The sequence below is a fragment of the Scheffersomyces coipomensis genome (genome assembly GCF_036884675.1).
Source record: "Scheffersomyces coipomensis strain NRRL Y-17651 chromosome Unknown DFJ63scaffold_4, whole genome shotgun sequence".
Classification (NCBI taxonomy): domain Eukaryota; kingdom Fungi; phylum Ascomycota; class Pichiomycetes; order Serinales; family Debaryomycetaceae; genus Scheffersomyces; species Scheffersomyces coipomensis.
This window is the reverse complement of record NW_027042895.1, coordinates 110,147-134,145: the sequence shown is the minus strand read 5'-3', so window position 1 is coordinate 134,145 and position 23,999 is coordinate 110,147. Positions and strand designations below refer to the sequence as shown.

The 23,999-nt window shown below is 30.2% G+C and overlaps 14 protein-coding genes across 14 annotated transcripts; 6 read left to right on the top strand and 8 right to left on the bottom strand. All coding sequences in view use genetic code 12, as the record gives it.

The window, feature by feature from the left end:
• Positions 1-95: 95 nt before the first annotated feature.
• DFJ63DRAFT_313220 (Zn(II)2Cys6 transcription factor domain-containing protein) lies at positions 96-1,606 on the bottom strand (the record flags this gene model as incomplete). Its single annotated transcript, XM_064906130.1, has 2 exons — positions 96-1,496; positions 1,526-1,606. 2 exons carry the CDS (start codon positions 1,604-1,606, stop codon positions 96-98), a joined length of 1,482 nt encoding a protein of 493 aa, XP_064761420.1.
• Positions 1,607-1,810: 204 nt separating this feature from the next.
• Positions 1,811-3,247, bottom strand: DFJ63DRAFT_318924 (uncharacterized protein; the record flags this gene model as incomplete). Its single annotated transcript, XM_064907006.1, has 1 exon — positions 1,811-3,247. A coding segment is annotated over one exon (1,437 nt), but the record flags the coding sequence as incomplete, so codon positions are not given.
• A 284-nt stretch (positions 3,248-3,531) lies between these two features.
• Positions 3,532-4,558, bottom strand: DFJ63DRAFT_139202 (uncharacterized protein). Its single transcript, XM_064903439.1, has one exon. It carries the CDS (start codon positions 4,336-4,338, stop codon positions 3,895-3,897), a length of 444 nt encoding a protein of 147 aa, XP_064761418.1. The 5' UTR covers positions 4,339-4,558; the 3' UTR covers positions 3,532-3,894.
• Positions 4,325-6,064, bottom strand: DFJ63DRAFT_318904 (uncharacterized protein). Its single transcript, XM_064907005.1, has one exon. It carries the CDS (start codon positions 5,834-5,836, stop codon positions 4,619-4,621), a length of 1,218 nt encoding a protein of 405 aa, XP_064761417.1. The 5' UTR covers positions 5,837-6,064; the 3' UTR covers positions 4,325-4,618.
• Positions 6,065-6,971: 907 nt separating this feature from the next.
• On the top strand, positions 6,972-9,164 carry DFJ63DRAFT_313216 (uncharacterized protein; the record flags this gene model as incomplete). Its single annotated transcript, XM_064906129.1, has 1 exon — positions 6,972-9,164. The coding sequence occupies one exon, from the start codon at positions 6,972-6,974 to the stop codon at positions 9,162-9,164; it is 2,193 nt and encodes a 730-aa protein (XP_064761416.1).
• A 133-nt stretch (positions 9,165-9,297) lies between these two features.
• On the top strand, positions 9,298-12,970 carry VPS34 (phosphatidylinositol 3-kinase). Its single transcript, XM_064903454.1, has one exon. It carries the CDS (start codon positions 9,431-9,433, stop codon positions 12,500-12,502), a length of 3,072 nt encoding a protein of 1,023 aa, XP_064761415.1. The 5' UTR covers positions 9,298-9,430; the 3' UTR covers positions 12,503-12,970.
• On the bottom strand, positions 12,562-13,296 carry DFJ63DRAFT_335421 (putative dephospho-CoA kinase; the record flags this gene model as incomplete). Its single annotated transcript, XM_064908209.1, has 1 exon — positions 12,562-13,296. The coding sequence occupies one exon, from the start codon at positions 13,294-13,296 to the stop codon at positions 12,562-12,564; it is 735 nt and encodes a 244-aa protein (XP_064761414.1).
• Positions 12,970-14,529, top strand: DFJ63DRAFT_139198 (2-dehydropantoate 2-reductase). Its single transcript, XM_064903438.1, has one exon. The coding sequence runs from the start codon at positions 13,438-13,440 to the stop codon at positions 14,512-14,514; it is 1,077 nt and encodes a 358-aa protein (XP_064761413.1). The 5' UTR covers positions 12,970-13,437; the 3' UTR covers positions 14,515-14,529.
• Positions 14,530-16,066, bottom strand: DFJ63DRAFT_139510 (protein-lysine N-methyltransferase). Its single transcript, XM_064903455.1, has one exon. The coding sequence runs from the start codon at positions 15,883-15,885 to the stop codon at positions 14,545-14,547; it is 1,341 nt and encodes a 446-aa protein (XP_064761412.1). The 5' UTR covers positions 15,886-16,066; the 3' UTR covers positions 14,530-14,544.
• Positions 16,067-16,948, bottom strand: CNB1 (calcineurin regulatory subunit B). Its single transcript, XM_064903456.1, has one exon. It carries the CDS (start codon positions 16,772-16,774, stop codon positions 16,247-16,249), a length of 528 nt encoding a protein of 175 aa, XP_064761411.1. The 5' UTR covers positions 16,775-16,948; the 3' UTR covers positions 16,067-16,246.
• A 173-nt stretch (positions 16,949-17,121) lies between these two features.
• Positions 17,122-19,344, top strand: PAN3 (Pan3p; the record flags this gene model as incomplete). The annotated part of the gene is made up of 1 exon (XM_064908208.1): positions 17,122-19,344. The coding sequence occupies one exon, from the start codon at positions 17,122-17,124 to the stop codon at positions 19,342-19,344; it is 2,223 nt and encodes a 740-aa protein (XP_064761410.1).
• Positions 19,345-19,868: 524 nt separating this feature from the next.
• On the top strand, positions 19,869-20,803 carry DFJ63DRAFT_313210 (uncharacterized protein; the record flags this gene model as incomplete). The annotated part of the gene is made up of 2 exons (XM_064906128.1): positions 19,869-19,896; positions 20,520-20,803. The coding sequence occupies 2 exons, from the start codon at positions 19,869-19,871 to the stop codon at positions 20,801-20,803; spliced, it is 312 nt and encodes a 103-aa protein (XP_064761409.1).
• A 417-nt stretch (positions 20,804-21,220) lies between these two features.
• Positions 21,221-22,270, top strand: PCL5 (Pcl5p; the record flags this gene model as incomplete). Its single annotated transcript, XM_064908207.1, has 1 exon — positions 21,221-22,270. One exon carries the CDS (start codon positions 21,221-21,223, stop codon positions 22,268-22,270), a length of 1,050 nt encoding a protein of 349 aa, XP_064761408.1.
• A 105-nt stretch (positions 22,271-22,375) lies between these two features.
• On the bottom strand, positions 22,376-23,917 carry DFJ63DRAFT_313209 (uncharacterized protein; the record flags this gene model as incomplete). The annotated part of the gene is made up of 1 exon (XM_064906127.1): positions 22,376-23,917. The coding sequence occupies one exon, from the start codon at positions 23,915-23,917 to the stop codon at positions 22,376-22,378; it is 1,542 nt and encodes a 513-aa protein (XP_064761407.1).
• Positions 23,918-23,999: the final 82 nt, after the last annotated feature.

Sequence of the window (23,999 nt, the reverse complement as noted above, 5' to 3'; positions counted from 1 at the left end):
CTTATACATATATATACACTGAGACGATCCACATCTCACGAGTATAATGTTGCTATGTATTGTATGTTCATATCTGCAAACCAAGTCGCAAATATCTATATAACTTGAGCTATAAATTCCGCATCAAAAGTCATTAGATTGGTCTCACTGTTTCCAATTAAAGTGAAATCCTTTTCAAATATAAGATAATAGAACGCCTCATCCATACTGTACTTCCAACTTCCAACCAAATCGAAATTATAACTCTTATACCATTGCATGTAATCAACCCATAGATTTGCATCCTTAAACAATAGGACTCTTACTAAGATTGAAAGACTGGAAAATATGTATAGTAACCGTAATGCAAACGGACATTTCTTATAGATTAATTGTTGAAACTCATCCGATATTATTATTATCCATCTAAATAACGGAGCTGGATGAGAATAAAGTATACCTTTAAACATTCCTGACTGTAATAATTCAAGGGCATCATATAGTATATTATATTCCTCACTTATGGTTGATGAATGTTTGTATTCCAATTCTAAATCATCTCTTAATCTCATAATGGTTGGGAAAAAACTCTGTTTAACGGATGGTATATTTGCAAACTTATCATATGTATACAAATCTTTGAATATATTATTAGTCCTTAAATCATACATCTTCCCTGTTTCACGAATAGCTTTACAAATTGAAATTAAATCAGATTCGGATTGATCAAAACTTACCAATGGCATGATTTTATGAGGATGAATACCTAAGAATGATAATATCAAAATACTTGAAATAGTAAATTCTATGATTGAAATTGTAGGTAGATCTGTAATATTATTATATTTTAATTCATCCACAAATTTATTTTTAGCTGTAATAGTATCCATAAAATATTTTGCTGTCTTAATATATAAATCATCAGATTCAGGTACGTCTCTATGATCATCACTGATAAATGATATAGACCCAATTCTAGTCTTAAATTTCAATCTACTTTCTATATCATCTTCTATACGTAGTTTATGTAGATCTTCACATAGGGGGAATAAATTTAAGGCTGAATATGAATAAATACTATTCCTTATCAATTCACTTTGTAAAAAGACTTGAGGAACATGGGTCACCCAAACTGAATGAATCACATCATTTGGTTCATTTGATAATTCATAAATACAGAAATTATTAAAAAAGTCTAACAATCTCAATTCGAATCGTGATATACCTAGTTGACTAGTAGCGTTATTAAGTTCAGTTTGATGCATTAAATCTGTTTGATATCGTCTCAAGACGGTACTTTCTTGTAACGTCACTGTTAATTGTTGCTTTTCAAGTTCACTAGGACTCAGATCATTACTACTGGATGTAGATGTACTGGAATTGGAAGTTTCGGGTCCATATTGAAGATTCGCTATGGTTATTGGACTGGGGTATATACATTCACGACTTGTATGAACACAATATTCACAACTTGGTTTGGCCTCGTCACACTTTATAACAGTTAGTTTCAATGCTTTCTATGATTTTAAAACAAATGTATACGTACTTTGATTCTTAATTTTTTACAACTAAGACATCCTTTCCTGGACTTTGATGTTTTCCTTCGAGTAGTAAGTATGGTACTCATCTATAGCAATGTTTATTATATAACATCTATCTCATAAATATTAAGGGATAATTGAAACTTATAAGGCTTAATTTGAATTTAAGGTTAAATTTCAGATTTGTATTCTAAGGCCGTGCGATTTTATAGAAGAAAAAAAGGCGGCACAGCAACATATCAATAACCGAAGTGGTAGCGCCCAATATATTTTATTTATTCAGTTAATCTCTATAAAATACTAGCTAAGAAATCAGGATCAAACTCACCTAAAGTAGCATACGACCTTCTACCAAACAGATATTGTTTATCAAATATGAGAGTATATAAACTTTGATCTGTTTCGTATTTCCAACCATTAAACAATTTGACGTTATAACGTTTAAACCAATTCATATAATCTACCCAAAGATTTGCTTCATTAAAGACATGAAATCGGGTCAAGGCCATCAAACAAGCATGGATATATACCATTCTCAATGCGAAGTAGGTTTGTTTATATACCAAACGATGGAAATCGCCTTCCAATAATATAATCCATTTATAGACTGGGACAGGATATTTCTTAGTAACTGCTCGATGAATACAAGAATGTAGAAGCATTACTGAATCTTGAAGGATTTGATATTCTTCTGCTGTGGTTGAGTTAAAGTCTTTGCATGAGTATTCGAATTCAAGATCATCTTTTAAGGTAAGAATTAATCTATAATTTGTTTTCTTTAATGGAGGAGTTATTCGATTTCCATCATAATCAAACATAGCACCATAAACACTATTTCTAACAAGAGGAGCAGTAGCTACAATAGTGGTACAAACTCCTTTACTGATTGATAGAAAATCTGCCTCACCTTCAAAACTTATTAATGGTAATAATCTATGAGGATGAACCCCTAGGAAAGAAAATATTATTACTGATGTGATGGCTAATTCATTAGCGGTAACTGAATCCATCATAAATGGACCATACATTGGTTCATCGGTATGTAATTGCAGTTGTTTGGTCAAGATATCATTTTTGGTTGCCACTGCATCCAAGAAATAATCAGTAGTTCGGACATATAATGAATTTGCAAGTTCCTTTGGCAAAGGTTTTGATTTTAAAGCTTTCTTTTTTGGATCATAAATGATTGAACCATATTTATCACTAAATTTAATATCACTTTCAGCATCATCTTTGACACATAAATCTGCTAAATCACATAATGGGAATAAACAAATACAAGCAAATGAATATATTGATTTTCTTAATAATTCACTTTGAACGAATAATTTGGGGACATGAGTTGTCCAAATACGATGAATATCTGGATTCAACTCCCCATAAGAAAAGATATTGACACAACTACTATTAAAGAATTTAAGTAATCTTAATTCAAATTTAGATATACCTAATTGAGTAGTGGATTGAATTAAGATTAAATCATTAGTTAAATGGAAAAAGTCTTGTTCGTTTTTAATAGGGACAAATCCTGATGTCATTCGTTCCAACATACGTGATGTAGGTATAGCATCATCATTTTCATCTTGATCTGATATCTGTTGTCGTTTTAATTGTATTGATCTTAATCTTTTTTCATTGGTATCCATCATTAATCTGATTACATCAGGGTATTCACAATCCTTGCCTGTATGAGAACAATACTCACATTTTGGTTTATCTTCGCTACACTGTTGATACAATTGGTGTTAGTTATAATCACTCTAGACTTATAAATTAAGGTGGGTGCACTTACTTTTATTCTTAATCTTTTGCAGTTGTTACAACCAGCTCTTGATCTTTTACGATTTCGAGTTCTTGACTTTTGTTTAGTATTTATAACATCCATTATGTCTTGGTTGAGTTATCACTATCTTGTCTTGTCTAACGATATACTAATCTTTCAACACAAGACAATTGATAACCTTTTTGATGATGATAATTCCTAAAGCAAGGCTTATAGTTTTCTAGAACGGTAAAGAATCTTTTTTTGTTTTGTCTGCGCCCTCACAGATTTTATTTTACGGGGTTTACTGTTTTTAGGATGAAGAATCTCCGAAGGGTGTGGTGCGGCTCAAATGTTTAAGTTTTAATGTATACATCAATCTATATTACTTGATATATGAATAGTGATATCATTATATTTAGATCTAGATTTAGTAGCACATTAACGTACAATACAAATACTCAAAATATATGAATTTTTACTACTTAACAAAATATGTACGATGGTTGAAGAAAAATACATAATAATTATATTTTTCATGTTCTCTGATCTAAACTTAATTAGCTAATCAACGTAATCAAATTCATTACCTATCTACCTACTATTGATGAACTAATTCCCTCTCGCAATCAATACGGCTATTTGGCTTTTAATTACATCCAAATCATTGTGAAACCCAGCAATTATCTCTCGCAACTCACTTAAATCTTTCTTAACCTCACTTAAGTCCTTCTTAACCTCACTTAAATCCTTCTTAACCTCACTTAAATCTTTCTTAACCTCATCTAATTCAGCTTCAGCCGCATCTAATCGAGTTTCAAAAGCATCTAATCGATCTTCGCATACATCAGATTCAGCATCGCCACCATAGTTAGGAAATGGTGAAGGGCTTCTTCTTCTTCTTCTAGGTCCAAGTAGTGGAGGATTTAGAAGTATTGTAATTCCGTCATACCCTCTTACAATTTGATTTTTATTAGCTGATGCTTGAATTAGATGTACACTTTGACCCATGTAATAGTGACCTTGAACTCGGTGTTGCTTATGTGCTTTTCGCATTGAGTCTGTATCTGGATCTATTTGACCTGGATCATTAGCTTAATTTGAATTTGAATTTGAATTTGAATTTGAATTTGGTTGAATTTGGTGATACATGAATTTGCATCATTGTGCTCTTTGTGTAATAATATTGCAACCTCTAATAAATTAGTCTTAACCATTCAATTCCTAGGAAGATCTTGTAAAGTTTATCGTATTAGAATTAAACTTACTACGAATTCTATAAATAAATAATATATATATTTATACATACATACTACTTTTGAACAATCTTATTTATTTACATATTTTGAACTAAATAATCAGGATCAAAATCTCTTAAATTTGAAAATGGAATATTCAAAAAACTATATTCCTTCACAAAGATTAATTTATAGAAATTCTCATCCATTTTATATTTCCATGTATTATTAAAGTTGGTTAAATTATATTCACAGTACCAGAAGATATAATCTATCCAAACATTTGAATCTCGAAATAATTGGAACCTAGTCACAGTACAAATGCTTGCAAAGATATAAAGCATTCTTAAGGCAAAGAAATCTTTTTGATAGACTAATTCATGAAATCCAAAGGGTAAGAGTAAGATCCATCTGAATATAGGAATGGGATAATCATACAGAATAGCATTGAATAAACACCTTTGGAGGTTTTCTAAAGCGGCACTAAAAATTTGATAATCATCTGCCAGCTTTGAATCTAATTCTCTTAATTCGAATTCTTCATCTAGATCTCGTTTTAAATTGATGATTATAGGATATGTACTTTCTTTTATTTTGGGTGATTTTTGATTGTTTTCAAAGTTAAATAATCCTCTAAATTCGGTATTTATAATGGCAGGAGCACAAGATGCAATGGTGGAATGTATACCCTTTGAAATTGAAAGATAATCTGATTCTTCACGATCAAAACTTACTAATGGAACAATTTTATGAGGATGTACTCCTAAAAATGAAAATATTAAAATGGAAGATATCATTAATTCTTTAGCAGTTTGTTCATCAGCAATATAAGGACCATAATATTGGGATTCTTTTGATAATACATCATTTTTATCATTGATGGCTTTTATAAAATAATTGGTAGTTTTAACAAATAAACTTTGATCATCACCTTTTCGTAATGCTTTTTCATTAAAACTCATTTGACCAATTCTTTCATCAAATTGATATCGACTATCGATATTATCTTGTAATTGTAATTCTTCAATATCACATAATGGAAATAAATTTAAAGCTGAAAATGAATAAATACTATTTCGTACCAATTCACTCGTAAAGAATAATTTTGGAACATGATTTGACCATACATCATGAATAGGTTCATTGACACCGAATGAAAATAAATAAATACAATAATTATTAAAGAAACTTAATAATCTTAATTCAAATCTGGATATCCCTAGTTGAGCTGTAGCTTGATTTAAAATCATTTGATTTCGAGCGGACTGATAATGTTGATCTTGATCTATAATATGGAATTTTTCAGCCTTTTTCATAAGAAGTTCTAAACCTTCAATACTAGTTTCTAGATACTGCAGTTGTCTATTTTTCTTGATTGAATTAGAGGTTGATGGATCGGGATATTCACAGATTCTACCGGTATGGAAACAATATTCACATTTTGGTTTACCTTCATCACACTAGAGATTTAAAATGTTAGTACATAAGCTTTTTTAACTTATCATTTCAATTATTATACTTACTTTGATTCTTAGTCTTTTGCAACTCAGACAACCATTCCTAGATCTCACTTTCTTGGTAGGTTTATGTTCAAGGTCTTTTGAATTTGATACTACTAATGACATTAGATGCGCTTCTTCGTAAATGGGACCCCCAAACTCTAATCTTTAAAATATGGTTGCTATAACGTATAACTTCTTCGATGTAAATGAAAAACGGTGCGTGGAAATTAAGATGGAATCGTATAGTATGGATTAGATGGATATACCACTGTATTGCTTTACACTATAATATGATATAAGTTTCTAGATATAAACAGCCGTTTGAAATATGATTTGATTTGGATTTTGATACCGTTTTGGATTGTGATAGAATTTAGTTTGTGCCTCGTTATTTTTTTAAGTTTTTCCGTCTCAAACCTGTAAAAAAGTTATTTTTAACTCAAACTGTAAACTCACAGTAACCTGCACAATGTCCATTATTCTTATTCTTTTACAGTTTGCATATAACAGATATGCTTTCACGTGCAAAATAATGTATATGCAGGACATTATGACATCATGTGTTTTTCCGAAGTTTATTTATTTATAGTTAATAGTGTCCATTGTATAGAGATGTTGGAAAAATATCACCATATCATTATTTTGATTTTAGTCAAGTTAAACCTCGAAGATATCAATATCTATATCATTGTATAGGTATAGGAATATTCCCAACCTATTTCATCACATTATCAACTAAGAATAATTTAGTTTACGTTAGAGAGTGTGTGTGTGTGGTGTGCTCTCTTATTTTTTAATTTTTCTTAACATCAGATCGATCGATCGAATCGATCGTATAAATTTAGACGAATGAATTATACTTCAAACTACGGAACAACCCATTAACACGAAGAAAGACGATAGAAGACGAAGAAGAAGAAGAAGAAGAACAGAAGGAGTATCTCATATCATGTCTGAATTATACTTCTTTCGGCATGCTCGACGTATAGATCATGATTTAAAATCAAATGCTTCTGCCACACCATTATTTTCAGATTATCAACCTTATGATCCATCATTATCCACCACTGCCATCCCTCAAATTCAACAAATAGCTCATGAAATCTTATCTACCACAACAGCCTTCGATGATGATACCACCACCACTCAACGTAAGAATGTCTTCATTCATTTTAGTCCTTATTTAAGATGTTGTCAATCAGCAGATTTATTAGTAACTTATTTAAAAAAATACCTTTCAGAAGCTTATCCTCATTATAAAATTAAATTCAGTTTACTTTGTGATTTTGCCTTAAGTGAATGGGTTCATGATAAAATGAGAAATAAACCTCCATTTCATGATTCAAATGATGCTTATGAAATGTATACTCCCAATCTTAAAACTTTACAAAATAAAAACTGTTGTTCAAATTTCAGACCTACTAATACTTTAGGAGGTTACAATGGTCATTATTTAAGTTATAGTGATTATCAATCAAGATGCAAAACTTATTTTCAAAAATTATTAGCCACGTATGATAAACCGATATATTTAAAAAATAGAGATTTGGTCATTATAATATCTCATGGTTATGCCATTAATAATTTTTTATCATATTTCATAAGTCATCCTATATTTGAAGAAATCCCAGAATCAAAATTAAATTTCGCCAGTCGAGTATTAATTGATAAAGATGATATGTTATCTGAAGAAGATGAATTAAATCCAGAACATTATACTTGGAAATTATTTAAAGATGCTTTAGATTTAATGGAAAGAGAACCTGATCTTGATACCACTTTGAATTTGGATTCAGATATTGTCTATTATAAAACCAACTTTATAAAGCGTGATGATTATATTCGAGGTGATTTCACTAATCCTATTGATCATAATTTAAAAGAAGAAGATGAAAGACCAAGACCTTCATTCAAAATGTATCAACCAAAACCAAGTGATAAAGCTCTCATCGCTAATAAAGTTCATAAACCTATCAATTATAATCATATATGTCCTGCTGCCAAAGATTGGGATCCTAAAAAGATCAAAGAATTTCAAATTAAGAATGAATTTCTTTTAAAAATGATTAATGATGAAGCATTTAAAAAGAATTTCGATTTAAGTCGTCATCCATCTAAACCTATTACACCTGAAGTATCACCAAATTCAGAACCAAGTAGGAATAACTCCGTTATTGATTTATCAAAATTAGTGGAAACTGACGAGAATTATAAACCGCTTAAATTACGATATTCAAGTAGTCCAGACGTTTCAATCCATGATTTGAATTCCAAAGTGAATTCTCAAGTTAATCTTGCCCAATATCGTCGTTCACCAACTGCTTCGTCAAATGAAGGTTCAGCTGTCGATTTAGCAAGGTTAATGGCAGCCATAAATATGAGACCATTATCTCAACCTGGTGCTATTCAAATACAAAGATTCGATGATTATGGTTCATCTTCCAATGAAGAAGGTTCAACTCTGGACTTACCTACATTAATAAATAATTTCCGAAAGAGATCATTATCAAATCCTGCTAATGTTACCGTTCAACATAATGCTAAGGATTCATATTTTCCTCTGACAGTAGTGGGATTGGCCAAATCATCAAGTTCAGAAACATCGTTAGTATCACCTAAACTTGGATCTAATGAAGAATTGGATGTTATAAAGGAACATCATAATGAAGTTTCCAATTCAGTCTTGCCACCTATATCAGCCATATCAAGATCAAGATCATTGAATCATAAACGTGAAAGTCCATATTTCCTTACTAGACTTCAGAAGGAAAAAGATGAGAGTTTGAATGAACGGTTATTTTCATTATCATTCAATGATCCGAAGAACATTAATAATAATAGTAATGGTTCTGCGTTGACCAAGGTTAAATCAGGAAAGGGTAGTCATACATCATCACCTCATGAAGGTAGGTCAAGAGGTAATTCAATCAAATTCATACCGTCTGTATTATCCTATGAGGATAAAGATAAAGATAACACTATAGAATCGAAAATGAAAACAAAGATCAAGCCATTGTTTTATAATCTTGATTCTGATGAAGACGATGAAGATGAATTCATATCTGAATCAGACAGTCCGGAAAGCAGTTCAGAGAAAAGGAAACCAAATGATTATATATGGTTTGGAAATAATAGAAATTAAACCCCAGGAGATAATTTAGAATATTGGTATATAATATAATACTGTAAATAACCATAAATACCTTAATAAACATAATAATATCACCAACCATAATCTCTTCTTTCAGTGTGCAAAACTGAGAATGGTAGCGCGGATAAATTTAGAACTCCAGAAAAATAATTGATAAATAAAATATATGGCAACAAAAAGGCAACACAATTAACCAACCCAATCTATACCCCATTCAACACCACCATCATCGTCATCCTCCATCGTATAATGCATCAATGTCTGGATCACGACATTTAGATACTCTGTCAAGACCAACGGTCTCATTTGGTTTGTCCAAAGATGTCCATGCTCCTGTCATGGTTAAGATATGTTATATGATAACGACTAAACCAGATAATAATCAATTAGTTAAATTATCCCAAAAATATGAAAATGCAAGGGTGTTCAATACTTTATCGAATGTATATCGGAATTCAGATTTATACATTGAACTTTCAATCTATGATGGTAGCAATAATCTTATAACTACCCCTATTCAAACCTCATATAAGTCATTTAATAATAATAAACGAGAATGGAATCAATATTTAACTCTTGCTATCACCTATAATCAAATCCCTATTGATAGTTATTTGAAATTTGAGTTATATGAGATTGTTGAAACTAAACCTAAACAATTTGGAGTTGGATACCTTTCAATGTTTAATAAAAAGAATTCAACTTTAAGAACTGGATCCCAAAAAATACCAGTTTATCGAAACGTACAAACTGAAATCATTCAATATGAAGATATACCTGGCTTAACAGAGTTAGAGAAACTTCAAATAAGGCATGAAAATGGGGAATTTAAAGTGGTGAGTTGGTTAGATAAACAAGTGTTACCTAGTTTGTCAAAATATAATGAAGTTAATACTGATCATGATTATTATCTATATCTTGAATTAGTACCTTTTGAACTTCCAATACTTTATTCTGATATAAATTATCAAATACCTACATTTCATAATAATACAAGTAAAGTATCTACCGCAGCTGAGAGTCAAAATTTAAGTGTGGTATTGAATTCTATTGATATTCCCAATGCTATCAAAGTTTATGATCCTGATTATCAATTTTTTAAATATTCAGAAAATATAAATCAAAATAACACATTGGATACTGAACCTGATCCTATTGAATCAAAGTATCATAAATTGGAAAGAAAAATTAATAATCCTATCTTAGATAAAGAATTGAAACCCACTCCACAATTAAGAGATGAGTTAGTGAGAATCTTATTAAAACCATCACATGTTGAATTAACTGAGATTGAAAAGAATTGGATTTGGAAATTCAGATATTATTTCAGTAAAAATAATACTAGTAATGATCCAAGCAATAAACTTGGTTCAGCCAAATCTTTCTTACCGAAGTTCTTAAAGTCTATTGATTGGGATACAGATAATGAATTAGATCATGCTTTTGAAGAAATCATTCCTCGTTATTGGCTGGTGGAGAAGCTTCAGATGGGTGATGCTTTAGATCTTCTAAGTAATTATTTCAATCCATTTACTCTAGGGGAAAATGCCTTATCTTCAAATGGTGATGTAAAACTGTCAGGAACTAATAAAAAGGAAGAAACTAAATTTCAAAAGATATTCAGATATGTTACCATTATAAGAAATATGGCAGTTGATAGATTGAAATTAGCTAGTAGTGATGAGTTATTGTTATACTTACTTCAGTTAGTACAAACATTAAAGTATGAAGCTTTTATTTTTGAACGAGACATACCTGGATTACCAATAGAAGAAAATGGAAACAAGTCACCGTTAAGATCACCATTAGCCAAATTCTTAATCGAAAGATCAGTTCAAAGTGAAAAATTAGGTAATTTCTTTTATTGGTATGTTAAAGTAGAGAATGAAGATTATTTAAATCAAGTTCAGACTCAAAACCAAAATCAAAATCAAAATCAACAACAACAATCGCAAATAACTTCAGAGAAAATATATGCTGTGGTGATGGATATATATATTAAGAGCCTTAAAGGTCATTGTAAAGAAAATAATTTACCTGGATTTGATAATTTAAGAAAACAAATTAATTTTATAAAGAAGTTAACTACCTTGGTTCAAGAAATAAGGTCACCGACTAGGAAACTCGATACTATAGCAAAGAAAGTTGAATTTTTAAGAGAATATCTTTCAACTGCTTCTAATGAACTTTTAAAATTCGAACCTTTCCCACTTCCATTAGATCCATCAATTATAATATGTGGTTGCTATCCAAAAGAAAGTTCGGTATTTAAATCTAGTTTATCACCAGTGAAAATAACGTTTAAAACTGTCCTTAACAAGCACCAATATGCCACATCACAAATATTTGGGAAGAAGGGCAGTAAGCATGGTAAATATCGTCTTATGTTCAAAATTGGAGATGATTTGAGGCAAGATCAATTTGTCATTCAAATCATTAATTTAATGGATCAACTTCTAAAGAATGAAAACTTAGACTTGAAATTAACTCCATATAAAATTCTTGCCACAAGTCCAGTTGCAGGTTTGATTCAATTTGTTGAAAATGAAACTTTGGATGCTATTCTTGCAAATATGTATCCTGCATCAGTTGTTTATGATGAAGGTACTGCTCCGCCATCAGTGACAGCTGCCTCCGCTACATCAAATAATGTATTGGTAGCGTCTAACAATGGTATCTTAAGTTATCTTCGATTACACAGTGAAGAAACACAACAAGCAGAACCACAAGCTACAAGTGTATTAAACTCTTCCTATTCATCAGAACAACAATCATCAGTGCAACCTCAACCAACTGTTAAGTCTGCCTTGGGTGTCTCTCATATACTTATGGACAATTATGTTAAATCATGTGCTGCCTATTGTGTTATTACATATATTTTAGGAGTTGGAGATCGTCATTTGGATAATTTATTAATATCGCCCAATGGTAAATTTTGGCATGCAGATTTTGGATACATGTTCGGAAGAGATCCTAAACCATTCCCACCACTAATGAAATTACCCATTCAGGTTATTGATGGTATGGGTGGAATGAATCATGAAAACTATGATATTTTTAAGAGTTACTGTTTTATTACATATAATAATTTAAGAAAGAATAGTAATTTAATTTTGAATTTATTTCAATTAATGATTGATGCTAATATACCTGATATTAAAACTGATCCTCAAAGAGTAATTGAAAATGTTCAAGATAAATTTTGTCTTGAAATGAGTGATGAAGGTGCTATGTTACATTTCCAAGATTTAATAAATAATAATGTGGGTGCATTCTACCAAAATGTTATAGATAGATTACATAGTTTGGCTCAATATTGGAGAGCATAGGAAGTATTGGACCATAATAATGAATAATAATAATAACATAAACTAGAACATACAAATATCTAATCAGATTTCGTAGGCTTTCTTTGGGCTTTAAACCTATCTCTAAGACTCCTTATGACAAAGGTATATACCGCCGATATAATAGCAAATGGAGGAAAATATTCTAAGACAGTGAAAATGAATTTTGGCTTTATTTCATCTACTACTGAAGCAACTGATGAATGCAATTGTTTAAGATCGCCACTGTTATCTATCACTAAATCAGCTCTGAAATTTCTTTCTTCATTTGACAATTGACTAGCAATACGCTTTTCAGCATCTTCTTTTGATAATTCTTTGTTTCTGGATATCAATCTTTCAAGCTGTATATCTCTAGGACAAGTAATGGTTATGGTTAACCCACAAATCTTATCTAGTTTAGTTTCAAATAAGAGTGGCACATCAAGAATCACCAAGCTTTTTAACCCAATATAAGCTCTGAATATTTGCCAGGCAATCTCTATTTTAACAGCTGGATGAACGATTGAGTTAAGTATGGATAATCGTTCCTTGTTTCCAAACACAGCACTACCTAAAGCAGCTCTATTTAAAGTTTTATCCTCTTCATTTAATAAGTTTGGTACCACCTCTTGAAATGCTGCCACAATTTGATGATAGGCTCTTTTACCAGGTTGGACTACTTCTCTTGCAATCAAATCAGCATCCACTATAGTTAACTTGTATTCATCTTTAAGATAATTGACAACAGTTGATTTACCTGAGGCAATTCCTCCTGTTAATCCCACAATAAGCATGCCTAGCTGTCTAATGAATATAATCGATGATTCATATCTATCAATCCATTTTTGATGTTTTTGTGCGAGAGATATCAAAATTGAAAAAAAAAAATATTGGTGTAATGAAATATTTATCTACAACGATATAACTATCATCAGATGTCTAAAGTTCCAAAGGTGTTCATCCTTGGGGCAGGGTCCATGGGATGCTTGGTGGGACATGAATTAACCCAAGCCTTTGGTAATCAGGTTAATCCAGTGTTATTATTCAGAAATCAAGCCGTAGTTGATTTATATAATTCCCAAGGTTCAGAAATATCGATAGTCAAATCAAAGAACTCAAACATTACAACTACTAAGACTCATATAGAGGCAGCATGTAAGCCACCTAATCATAATGGAAGTAAAGTCACCATAGATAATTTGATTTTATCTACCAAGACATATCAATCGATTGCAGCATTGGAAAATTATATACCACATTTAACCAAAGATTCAAATATTTTAATATTGCAGAATGGGATGGGAGTTGCTCCGTTGTTAACGGAGAAGTTTTGGCCGTCAGGTTGGAATAGACCTAATATATTTCAAGCCGTTGCTACTCATGGTGCTTATAAAACAGCCCTAAATGTGATTCATTTTGCAGCTCCAGGCAAAATGTCTATTTCTTATATACCTAAACCAACAGATAAGAAAGATACTGAAGTTGTGATTCCTGATTTCATTGATCAAATCTTACAGACTCCATCTTTAAATACTACTTATGAGAAGTATGAGAATTTCCTTTTAATTCAAATGGAGAAATTAGTAGTTAATGCAACTATTAATCCTATAACTGCTTTATTGGATTGTTTTAACGGTGATCTTCTTTATGCTGATAGAATAAGTGCTTTACTGAAAAGGATTATCAAAGAAGCAGTCAATTGTTTCTTTGCTGAGTATAAGATTTTAGCAACCATTCCTGATGCTCATGCATATTTATCCCCCGATAGATTGTTAGATGTGGTACTTACTATGTGTAAGACTACAGCTCAAAATAGTTCATCGATGAGAGAAGATGTTAGACATTTAAATGATACTGAAATCGATTATATCAACGGTTACATTGTTAAATTAGGTAAAAAGCATGATCTTAGCGTAACTACCAATATGAATATTGTTGATTTAGTTAAGAATAAATTAGCTATAGATAGAGCTGTTGAAAGACAAGCAGCAAAATTAGTCATTAAACCATAGAGGACTCTTTCTTGTATATAAACCATGGTTCTATAAATTTTCTTTTACATATTTACAAATATCTAGGATGTTTCTATATAATATACCGATCGTTCTTTTTCTAGCTCTCGTAGGTAAATCCAAATCATCGGCATATTCCAAATAAGTTTGATTCTTACATTTATGAATTATCTTTTCAAGAATCTCTGTGAGTAATGCATCTGAATGAGATTTATAAACTGAACCATCACTGATCCCATTTATAAGAGCCGATAATTTCCTTGATTCTGCTGGATTTGGTTCTTGTAAAATAGCTAATGCAACTTCAGTTCTAAATGATATACCAGTTGATGTTAAAGTATAATTATCATAATAATCATTTTCCTTTAAAAACTCAATTTGAGCTGAGCTGAATAACGGCAATAAATAATGAGATATATTAACATCATTCCACTTATTATCTTTAGGCAAGATGAAACCATATTCACATAATAAGAAATCATTGGCGTGAGGTCCATAACTTAAGAACAATTGTTGATCGATATCATATGAAGAAGTAGTTATGACTTGAAAACCTAATCCATCTGCTTTGATACTACATTGATCTTCACAAGAGTGATTTAGGAAATCAACATAAGGAGCTAAGGTGAAATTGTCAGCTGTGGTTTTACTTTGGGGCAACGTCATATAAAGACAACGAGAATTTATACATAACCATGACCATAACACTGATTCGATGGGGATATACTCATCTACTTCATCTTCACCTAACTTTGAAATCACCAATTGTTTGATGATATCATAATCATTAATAAACCGTTGATAAACTTTATCAGCATGATCTTTGGTTGACTTTGTTAAAAGTTTTAATAATTGTTCATAATTTGGTACTTTACAAACTTGCCATACTAAAGGAGTTAAAGTGAAATCAGAAATATCCGGCAACATATTGATAAATGGTTTCCAGAATGAGTTGGATTGACGTTTCTTTTCTAATGTGATATATAATGATAACAATTGAAATGATGTTAATTCTAATAATTCTGGTAATGATAATAAGCTATAAAATTTAGTGATTTTATCAGATGGATTATTGTAAGGAGTATAAAGACTTAGATAATAAGGTTCCGTTAAAGTTATAGAATCATTATGTTTCAGTATATGAGCTATGACAGTATTAGTATTAAGTAGGAATGAAGGAGGGATTCTTAGAATGGTTTCTGATCGATTTATCTTTTGAATTGAATTTATACCTCTACCACCATTGTCACCATAATCTTTAACTTCAATCTTGGGAGATATATAAGAATGAGAAGATGGTTTTAAATGAACATCTTGGGTATTGTTAATCCATTCTAGTAATGACTCTAGGTTATTGTCCTTAACAGTCATGAAGTATTGTTGTAGAGTTAACTTGAAAAGAAATGTGGTAGCAGCTCAGATCAAACTATGATTCATAGTTCGCCTTTTTTTTTCAGTTGATGCTTTCAAAGTTTGGGGTAGCCACAGCCAACTCAAAAGTAAAATTATGATAATAATGGTGATCTAACGTAACTAGAATATTGTGAGAGTTTCGTACTTATGAACAAACTACTGAATATGAGGTTAAACCTGGAAAAGTCATGATAAAATCGTATTAATAACATAAAAAAACTAAATATAGAAATGAACATAAACATGAATGGATATGAATAAGAACAGAAATGAAATGAAAATGAAAATGAATATGAATATGTATTAGATACTCCCTTGATTAAACCAGATTGATAGTTAACGAAGAACTTATATTAGTTGATTCGATGGCATTAAGGAATTCTTCAAAACTTAATTTACCATCCCCATCTTTATCATTTTCAATAATAGTTCTATCCACCACTTGTTGTAATTCATTAGGAGATAAATTATCTCCCACCATTGTCTTCATAACGATGAATAATTCCCCATTACCAATAAAACCATCTCTATCTAAATCATAAATTTTAAATGCAAATTTTAATTTTTCTTCTTTTGAAGTTCTACCACTAAAAGTTGATAATCCAGTTATAAATTCTTGGAAATCAATGGTTTCATTCCCATCTACATCAAATACATCCATTAATCTCGTAGCCAAAGGATTGTTTTCAAATCCTGGAATTGATAAAAATTCCTTCTTATCAATAGTCCCTGATCCATCTTGATCTAATTTCATGAATCTTTTTCTCAAACGATTAACTTCATCAGCATCAAAATTGGTCCCCTCAGAGAATCCTTCTAAGATATTAGCAGAAGCAGCATTACCCATTGTAATTAGTTGTGGTTGAATAGTTGATAATTTAAAGTAGATCTATCTAGTGTTTAATTATATCGTTGTTTCAACAATCTCTATATTTAGCAGTTACTAAAATAAAACGATAAAAATTGATCACATGATACGTCACCTGATCAATTTTGTTGAGAATTTTTTATACAAAACAAAACCAAAAATTACAAAGCGTAATGTTTTTGTTGTTATGATATATACCAAAGATTTAGGGTTAGGATATGATATTTGAATGAATGAATGTTGATTAGATCAGAAGAAGAATTACAACCACACTTGAATCAGACTCCAACCACCAAAACAATAACAACAAGAATAACCTTGTAATAATGAACATTAATATAGACACTGCTAAGGATACGCTATGCAAGAATATCTTGATTTATGGATATTGTAAATTTGAAAATAAAGGATGTGCATTCAATCATAATAGATCAACTCCTGCAGCCGCTGGAACTGGTGCTGCTGGTGGAGCCACTGGTACTGCTATAGCGCAACCGGGTCAACCATTAGGTCAATCACAATTACAATCACCTCAACAACTAAATAACGCAACCATTGATGCAAAGAGGAAATTTAATATGAATACCCCGTCATTTCAACCATCTGGAGTTCAAGGATTGAGTAATAAGTTCGCTAACTTATCACCTAAATTAAAGGATATTCCTCCTTTTATTCCCGGTGGTCCCAATGCTCCGAGCAATGAAAATGATATTATACCAATAAAGAAATTTAATGCATCAACCGCTTCATTTACCCCATCCTTTACACCAACTTCATATACTCCCGAACTTTCTAATGGTCAAGGTCAACCTATTGTAAATAATGCCAATAATTCTATAAATAATAATAATGGTATTAATGGTGTCATACAGAATCCTTATCTTCAACAACAACAACAACCACAGCAACAACAGGGTATACCATCTCCGTCACAACAGCAACAACAACAAGTTCAACAACAAAATATACCCCTTCATAATAATAGTAACGATTTATACTATCAACCTCCACCCCAAGTTCAAGCTCAAATTTCTCCATCTGCATTAGGTCATCCACAATCACAAGTTCAAATACCTTCTCAACAACAACAAGCACCAGGACTTATGGTACCAGGACCTCCTCCACCACCGCCACCGCCTCCACCACCTCAAGCTCATAATCATAATCAAGCTACTAATTATCCTTTAAATTATCATTTATATGCTCCAGGACCTCCACCACGATTTAATGGAAATTTAGCTCCCTATGAAACTAATTCATCATTATTATTTATTAAGAATGATTTAAGAGAATCAATTCAACAAAAGAATGAAGCAACTTTACAAACGTTATCCCATTCAAATTTACCTGATCATATAAGTACTTATCATTCATTAGTTCCCATTGATAGAAATTATGAAACATTATCAAAAGTTTGGCAATTACCAAGTAGTATTTATAAAGTTTATAATAATATGGATGGTAATCCATATGTATTAAGAAGAATTGAACATCATCATCCTATTATAAATGAATTACCATTTAAGACGATTAAGAAATGGAAAAGTATTAAGAATTCGAATTTAGTTTCAATTTATGATGCTTTTACAACTATGTCATTTGGAGGTAAGAGTTCATTAATTTTAATTTATGATTTTTATCCAAATTCTAATACATTAATAGATCATCATAAGAAGAATGGATTAAGAAGTGAAATTATTACTGAAGATATACTTTGGAATTATTTAATTCAATTAATTAATGTTTTACAAGTTATTCATGAAAAAGGATTAGCAGCTAGATCATCAATGGATTTAAATAAGATTATCGTTACTAATAAGAATCGAATTCGATTATCAAGTTGTGGAATTAGTGATATTTTAGATGAAGATAATTATAAAGAGAAAGAAGATGGATATGAATTTGATCCTGAAGAATATAAAACTAAATTAAAACAATATCAATTAGAAGATATTAAGAATTTAGGGAAAATATTATTTGAATTAAGTTTATTAACTATTCCAATTAATTTAAGATATGGTAATGAATTTGATCAAGTAATTAAACATTTTAAATTTAGTGAAGAATTTATTCGAGTATTAAGAATTTTAAATTTTGATGTTACACCTCAATTTTCATTAATTAAATTTAATGAACAATATTTAATTCGTACTAATAAATTATTTTTAATTTTAAATAATTTACAAGATCTGAATGATTTTGTGGAATCACAATTATCGACTGAATTAGAGAATCTGAGATTATTTCGATTATTAACTAAGATAAATTTTATAATTGAAAGACCCGAATTAAATCCTGAAGTTAATAATAATCGATATATTATTAAATTATTTCGAGATTTTATATTTTTTCAATTTGATGAATTTGGGAAACCAATAATTGAATTACTGAGAGTTTTAACAAATTTAAATAAATTAGATGCTGGAATTGAAGAGAAATTATTATTAGTGAGTCGAGATGAAAAGAATTGTATTATTGTTAGTTATAAAGAGTTAAGAGATATAATTGATTCATTATTTAGAGGTATAACATCACAATATTATAAGTGAATAGTTAAGTAGATTTATATGTATATTAGTTTTAATAAAAATAAAAAGAAATATAGTAGTCGTATGACAGTTAAGGTTTAAATTATGACTAAACAGTAAATGGTGGTGAAAGTTGGGGGAGACAGAACAAAGGAGTCAGATCGCATTGAATCACATTATGTCACATAATCTCGGAAATGGTGAAAGTAAATGTAAATAATGACGACTATGGTTCCATATTAAGTTGAGTATGACATATAAAGGACGGGAGGGAAGGAGGGAAGATTGTCCTAATTAGGAAAGGAAAGATTCAGTCATAAATGTCGTACAGTTTGACTCATTTTATGAAAATAAAAATGTCGTCTCACGTGATTAACTTTCGCTTTTGGTGCCGAAGTCGGTCAGATTTGAGATGCAAAAAAAAGAAATTCAAAGTACATAGAAAAAGAAATGACTATTAAGTAGTAGTACTTAATAATTATTATGGGAAGAGAAAGAGAAAGGGGGGATGGGATGGGATGAGCCAAGCTATTAAGTAAATATGAATGACTGGTTACGATGACTCTAAGTATAGTAAGTAGGCATAGTACTAGTGATAATAGGAGTAATAATAATAATAGTGATAAGGTCTAGTTATACTAACTAAATAATAGTGTGAGGTGTGGATGTTACATCATCCATGTGTTGTCTACTGCAGTATGGATGTACTCATCCAAGCTTTAAAAAAAATGACTAATTTCAAAAAAAAAATGTCTCCTCCAAAGTATGAGTGACATGACATGACATGACTGAACTGAACGAGACATCCATCCAAAAGAAATTGTTACTCATAATAAAAAAAAGGGGAAGTGTGTCTCATTTATAAATGGCATCCAATTTCTCATAATAATTTATATTTACAACCAACTGCTTCTAACTATCTATCATCTATCTTTTATACCAAGTTTATCTCTCTTCATATAGATTTAATCAAAGGTTGTATAGATACCCCCAGCAACACTCAACACTCTCACATTGTAACGCTTTATTCTTTTTATCATCTTTTACCTTTCCATTCCATTCATCTTTTGTTTATCTTATCTTTTCTATTTTGGTGCTTTTTTATCATATTATATTGTCATTTCCCAGGTTCTTTAAAGGTTATCAATCAATCAATCCAATCACGGCTCACTTTACTTCATCCCTTCAACTCATAGATATCACTGCTACTACTACTACTACTACTATCTATCGTTGTTGTCTATTATTATTACTACTACTTTCTAACTGTTTACTTTTTTGTGTTGTGTGGCTGCCTATTTTTAAAACATCCACCAAACAATCAATCCATCACAGTTTACTTTCAGGTTTAACTTCATATTGTATTACTATATCTCCTACTAGTATCATCTCATCTCATCACATCTCATCATTTGATTCTTTGATTCCATTCATCCCTAATCAATCAATCAATCAATCAATCAAACTTATCATAGCATAGTGTATTCAATTTCAAAAGCTGGTCCTTTTCTGTTATATACACTCCCATCTCACTGCCCCTAAAAATATATTTTGACTGCTAAAATTTATCATCATAGCCTTGATCATCATATATTTTATCATCACTTAAACAACCATTTAAACATTTTTTAATCTATTTTCAGTGTCATAAATCAAAGTAACCAATCTTCAAAAAAATGGTTGCTATTATTGTCTAGAATAAAAAAAGTGTTTTTTATATATATTGTTCGTCTCCGTGGAAGTTTATCATTATTTACTTATTAGTTTAATTATTCATTTTTAAATCCTTCCCATTATCCATTGTGTCTACTGTTTTACCTTCCTCCCATCTCGCTTATTCATAAGAATTTATTCATTTAACTTTCTTATAATATCATAAAAAATAACTATTTATACAATGACTGCTTTAAAATATCCAAAATCTCCAAGCTTCATTGCCAATTCAAATCTTGAATTTAATAGTTCAAGTGATATCGATCAAAATTCGGATTACTTAACTCCTCCTCCAACCTCAACCAATTCTCCAAAATCTTCATCATCATCAACTACTACAAACTCAAAACTTTTATCCCCAAATCATTTCCAATATTATACTAATCATCTTAATAAATCTCAATTTAATTCAATTTTAATCACATGCGCTACCAACTTGATTAAGATTTTATATAAAAATGAAATTAATGAACCTGATTTTAAATTCTTTATTATTGAAATCTTAAGAAGATCAAAAACTTCAATTCAATCATTACAATTAACATGTTTTTATTTATTTAAATTGATTCAAAATAAAACTCAAATTCATAAATATCCTATTTTAAAAGATTCTAAAAAATTATTCCTTGGAATGATTATCTTAGCATCTAAATTTAATCAAGATCATAATTATTCATTCAGATCTTGGTTAAAAATCTGTGGCATTAAAGTTGAAGATTTACCTACTAATTTAAAGATTTTAAAAGAAGTTGAAATCAAATGTTTAACACTTTTAAATTATGAATTATATATTAATGGATTAGTTTATGAAAATTGGTGTAATATTTTGATTATTTTCGGATATGATTTTATTAAATATCAATTCATAACTGAATCAGAAACTGAAATCAAACATAATGATGAAAATGGTGAAAATCAAATTATTTGGGAATTAAATCAAATCATTATTAAAAATAAATTACAAAAATGGATTAAATTCTTTATGAATTTAAATATCTCCAATTTAAATTTAATTAAAATTAATTTCAGTAATTATTATTTAAATCAATTAAATAAGAAAATCTTTATTAAAAAATCAGATGATGAATCAATCCCATCCTTATTCGCCACTATCTCATCATCAACTACTGAATCAACTACATCTTCCTCCACCTCTGTATCAAGAAAAAGAGGTGCTTGTGGTGATGAAGTCATCATTAATGAATCAATCAATCATAAAAAAGTTAGATTATAAAAGTTCTAGCTTTTTATTATTTATATTTATGTATTACTCTCTCGTATGTCTTTTTTATATAGGTGTTTTCTTTCAATTAATTATACAACTTTACATTAACTTTAATCAAACTATATATAAACATCCATCATTACCCCATTTCCCTCTAACATTAACCAATGGCATAAATCCATCTCCCGAACTCAGCTTACCATTATCTTCATTGATGTTATTGGTGGAGAATTTATTCATCGTTTTCCCAATGATAAACCCTCTAATCATTACATCCCCAATTTTAGACATTTCATCGACATTAATTAATTTAATCTCAAGCGATTGACTTAAGCATCCCCATGATTTACACTTCACTTTGAAATCTCGATAATCAAACATATCAGTATGAATGATGGCACTAGAGACGTTATAGGTGTTGAATTCGTAAATTATTCGCGTGGATAGGATACTTCTTAATTCATTCAAGTCGGCGAATGAGAATTGGGGTGGGGAAGTGATGGATTCGGAAAGGTAGATGATTCGTAAGTTTCCGGGGTGGAGTTTTTCAAGTTGGTGGGATGGGAACCTCCCTTGTTCAAGGGATTTCAAATTATGTTTGTGGATAATAGGTTGCAATGAATTTAATTTCGATTTGAATGAATTGACAGATGATAATTGTTTACTATTGATCGATAAAATCGTTGGATCAATCTTTGCCATGGATTGATCCCATTTGAATTCATCATCATTATGAATGTATACCTTTGCATTACTAGTTAATCCCATCAAGATCTTAACCATTTCATTCATCAACGACGAAAATTTATTAGTACTAGATTGCACTACTAAAATCGAATCTTTTGATGATAATTCATGACCAGGAGGTAAATGTTTCAAACTTGATGCAATAGCACTGATGATATTTAATTGAGTGAATTCAACGGTGGAAATCATATTGGGATTTCCTGATAAAGTCTTACCGATAAGTTTAAAACATACTCCTTTATCCTTACTGGGATTATATTCATATGGAAAATCGGATGATTCGTTATTATCATTTATGTTGAAGATAGTTTGATCGTTAATATTGATATAATTGGGATGATCTATGAGGGACTTTTCTTCATCATCAATCACAATCCATCCTTTATCATCTTCTAATATCTTATAATTATCATAAAATTCAATGATGGTTTGATTAATGAATGAACTAATAATAATCACAAATAAATCGAATGACTTCAAAAACAATCTTTGATTAATTTTTAATGATTTAATATCATGCTTAATTAAGAATTGCTGGAATTTATTCACTTGATAATTCAATTTACGAAATGATTTAAATGAATCATTTATCGTAATTCCCTTTCTATTGCCTCCTTTTTTCTCAACACCATTCATCACTATACTCCAAATATCATTCAAATTACCATGACGAATCTTATAATGATCATACCTAATATCCAATCCAATTCTTAATCCACCACCATAATCCAATTTGTTTGATTTATAAATGGGTGATTCATGAAATAATCGAGTTGAATCTTGATTTGATTGTTCTTGTAAATAAATTTGATTTATATCGTTGTTACTCTTCAAGACTTCAAGATAAACAACATACACTATTAACACAATGATTAGTCCAATCAATATATGTTTCACCTCCACTATCATTATCTATTAACTAACCTTTTCTTCCTATTCAATTGACCAAATGATGTTGTAATCTGGTAAAACATATTGGTTTATACGATGT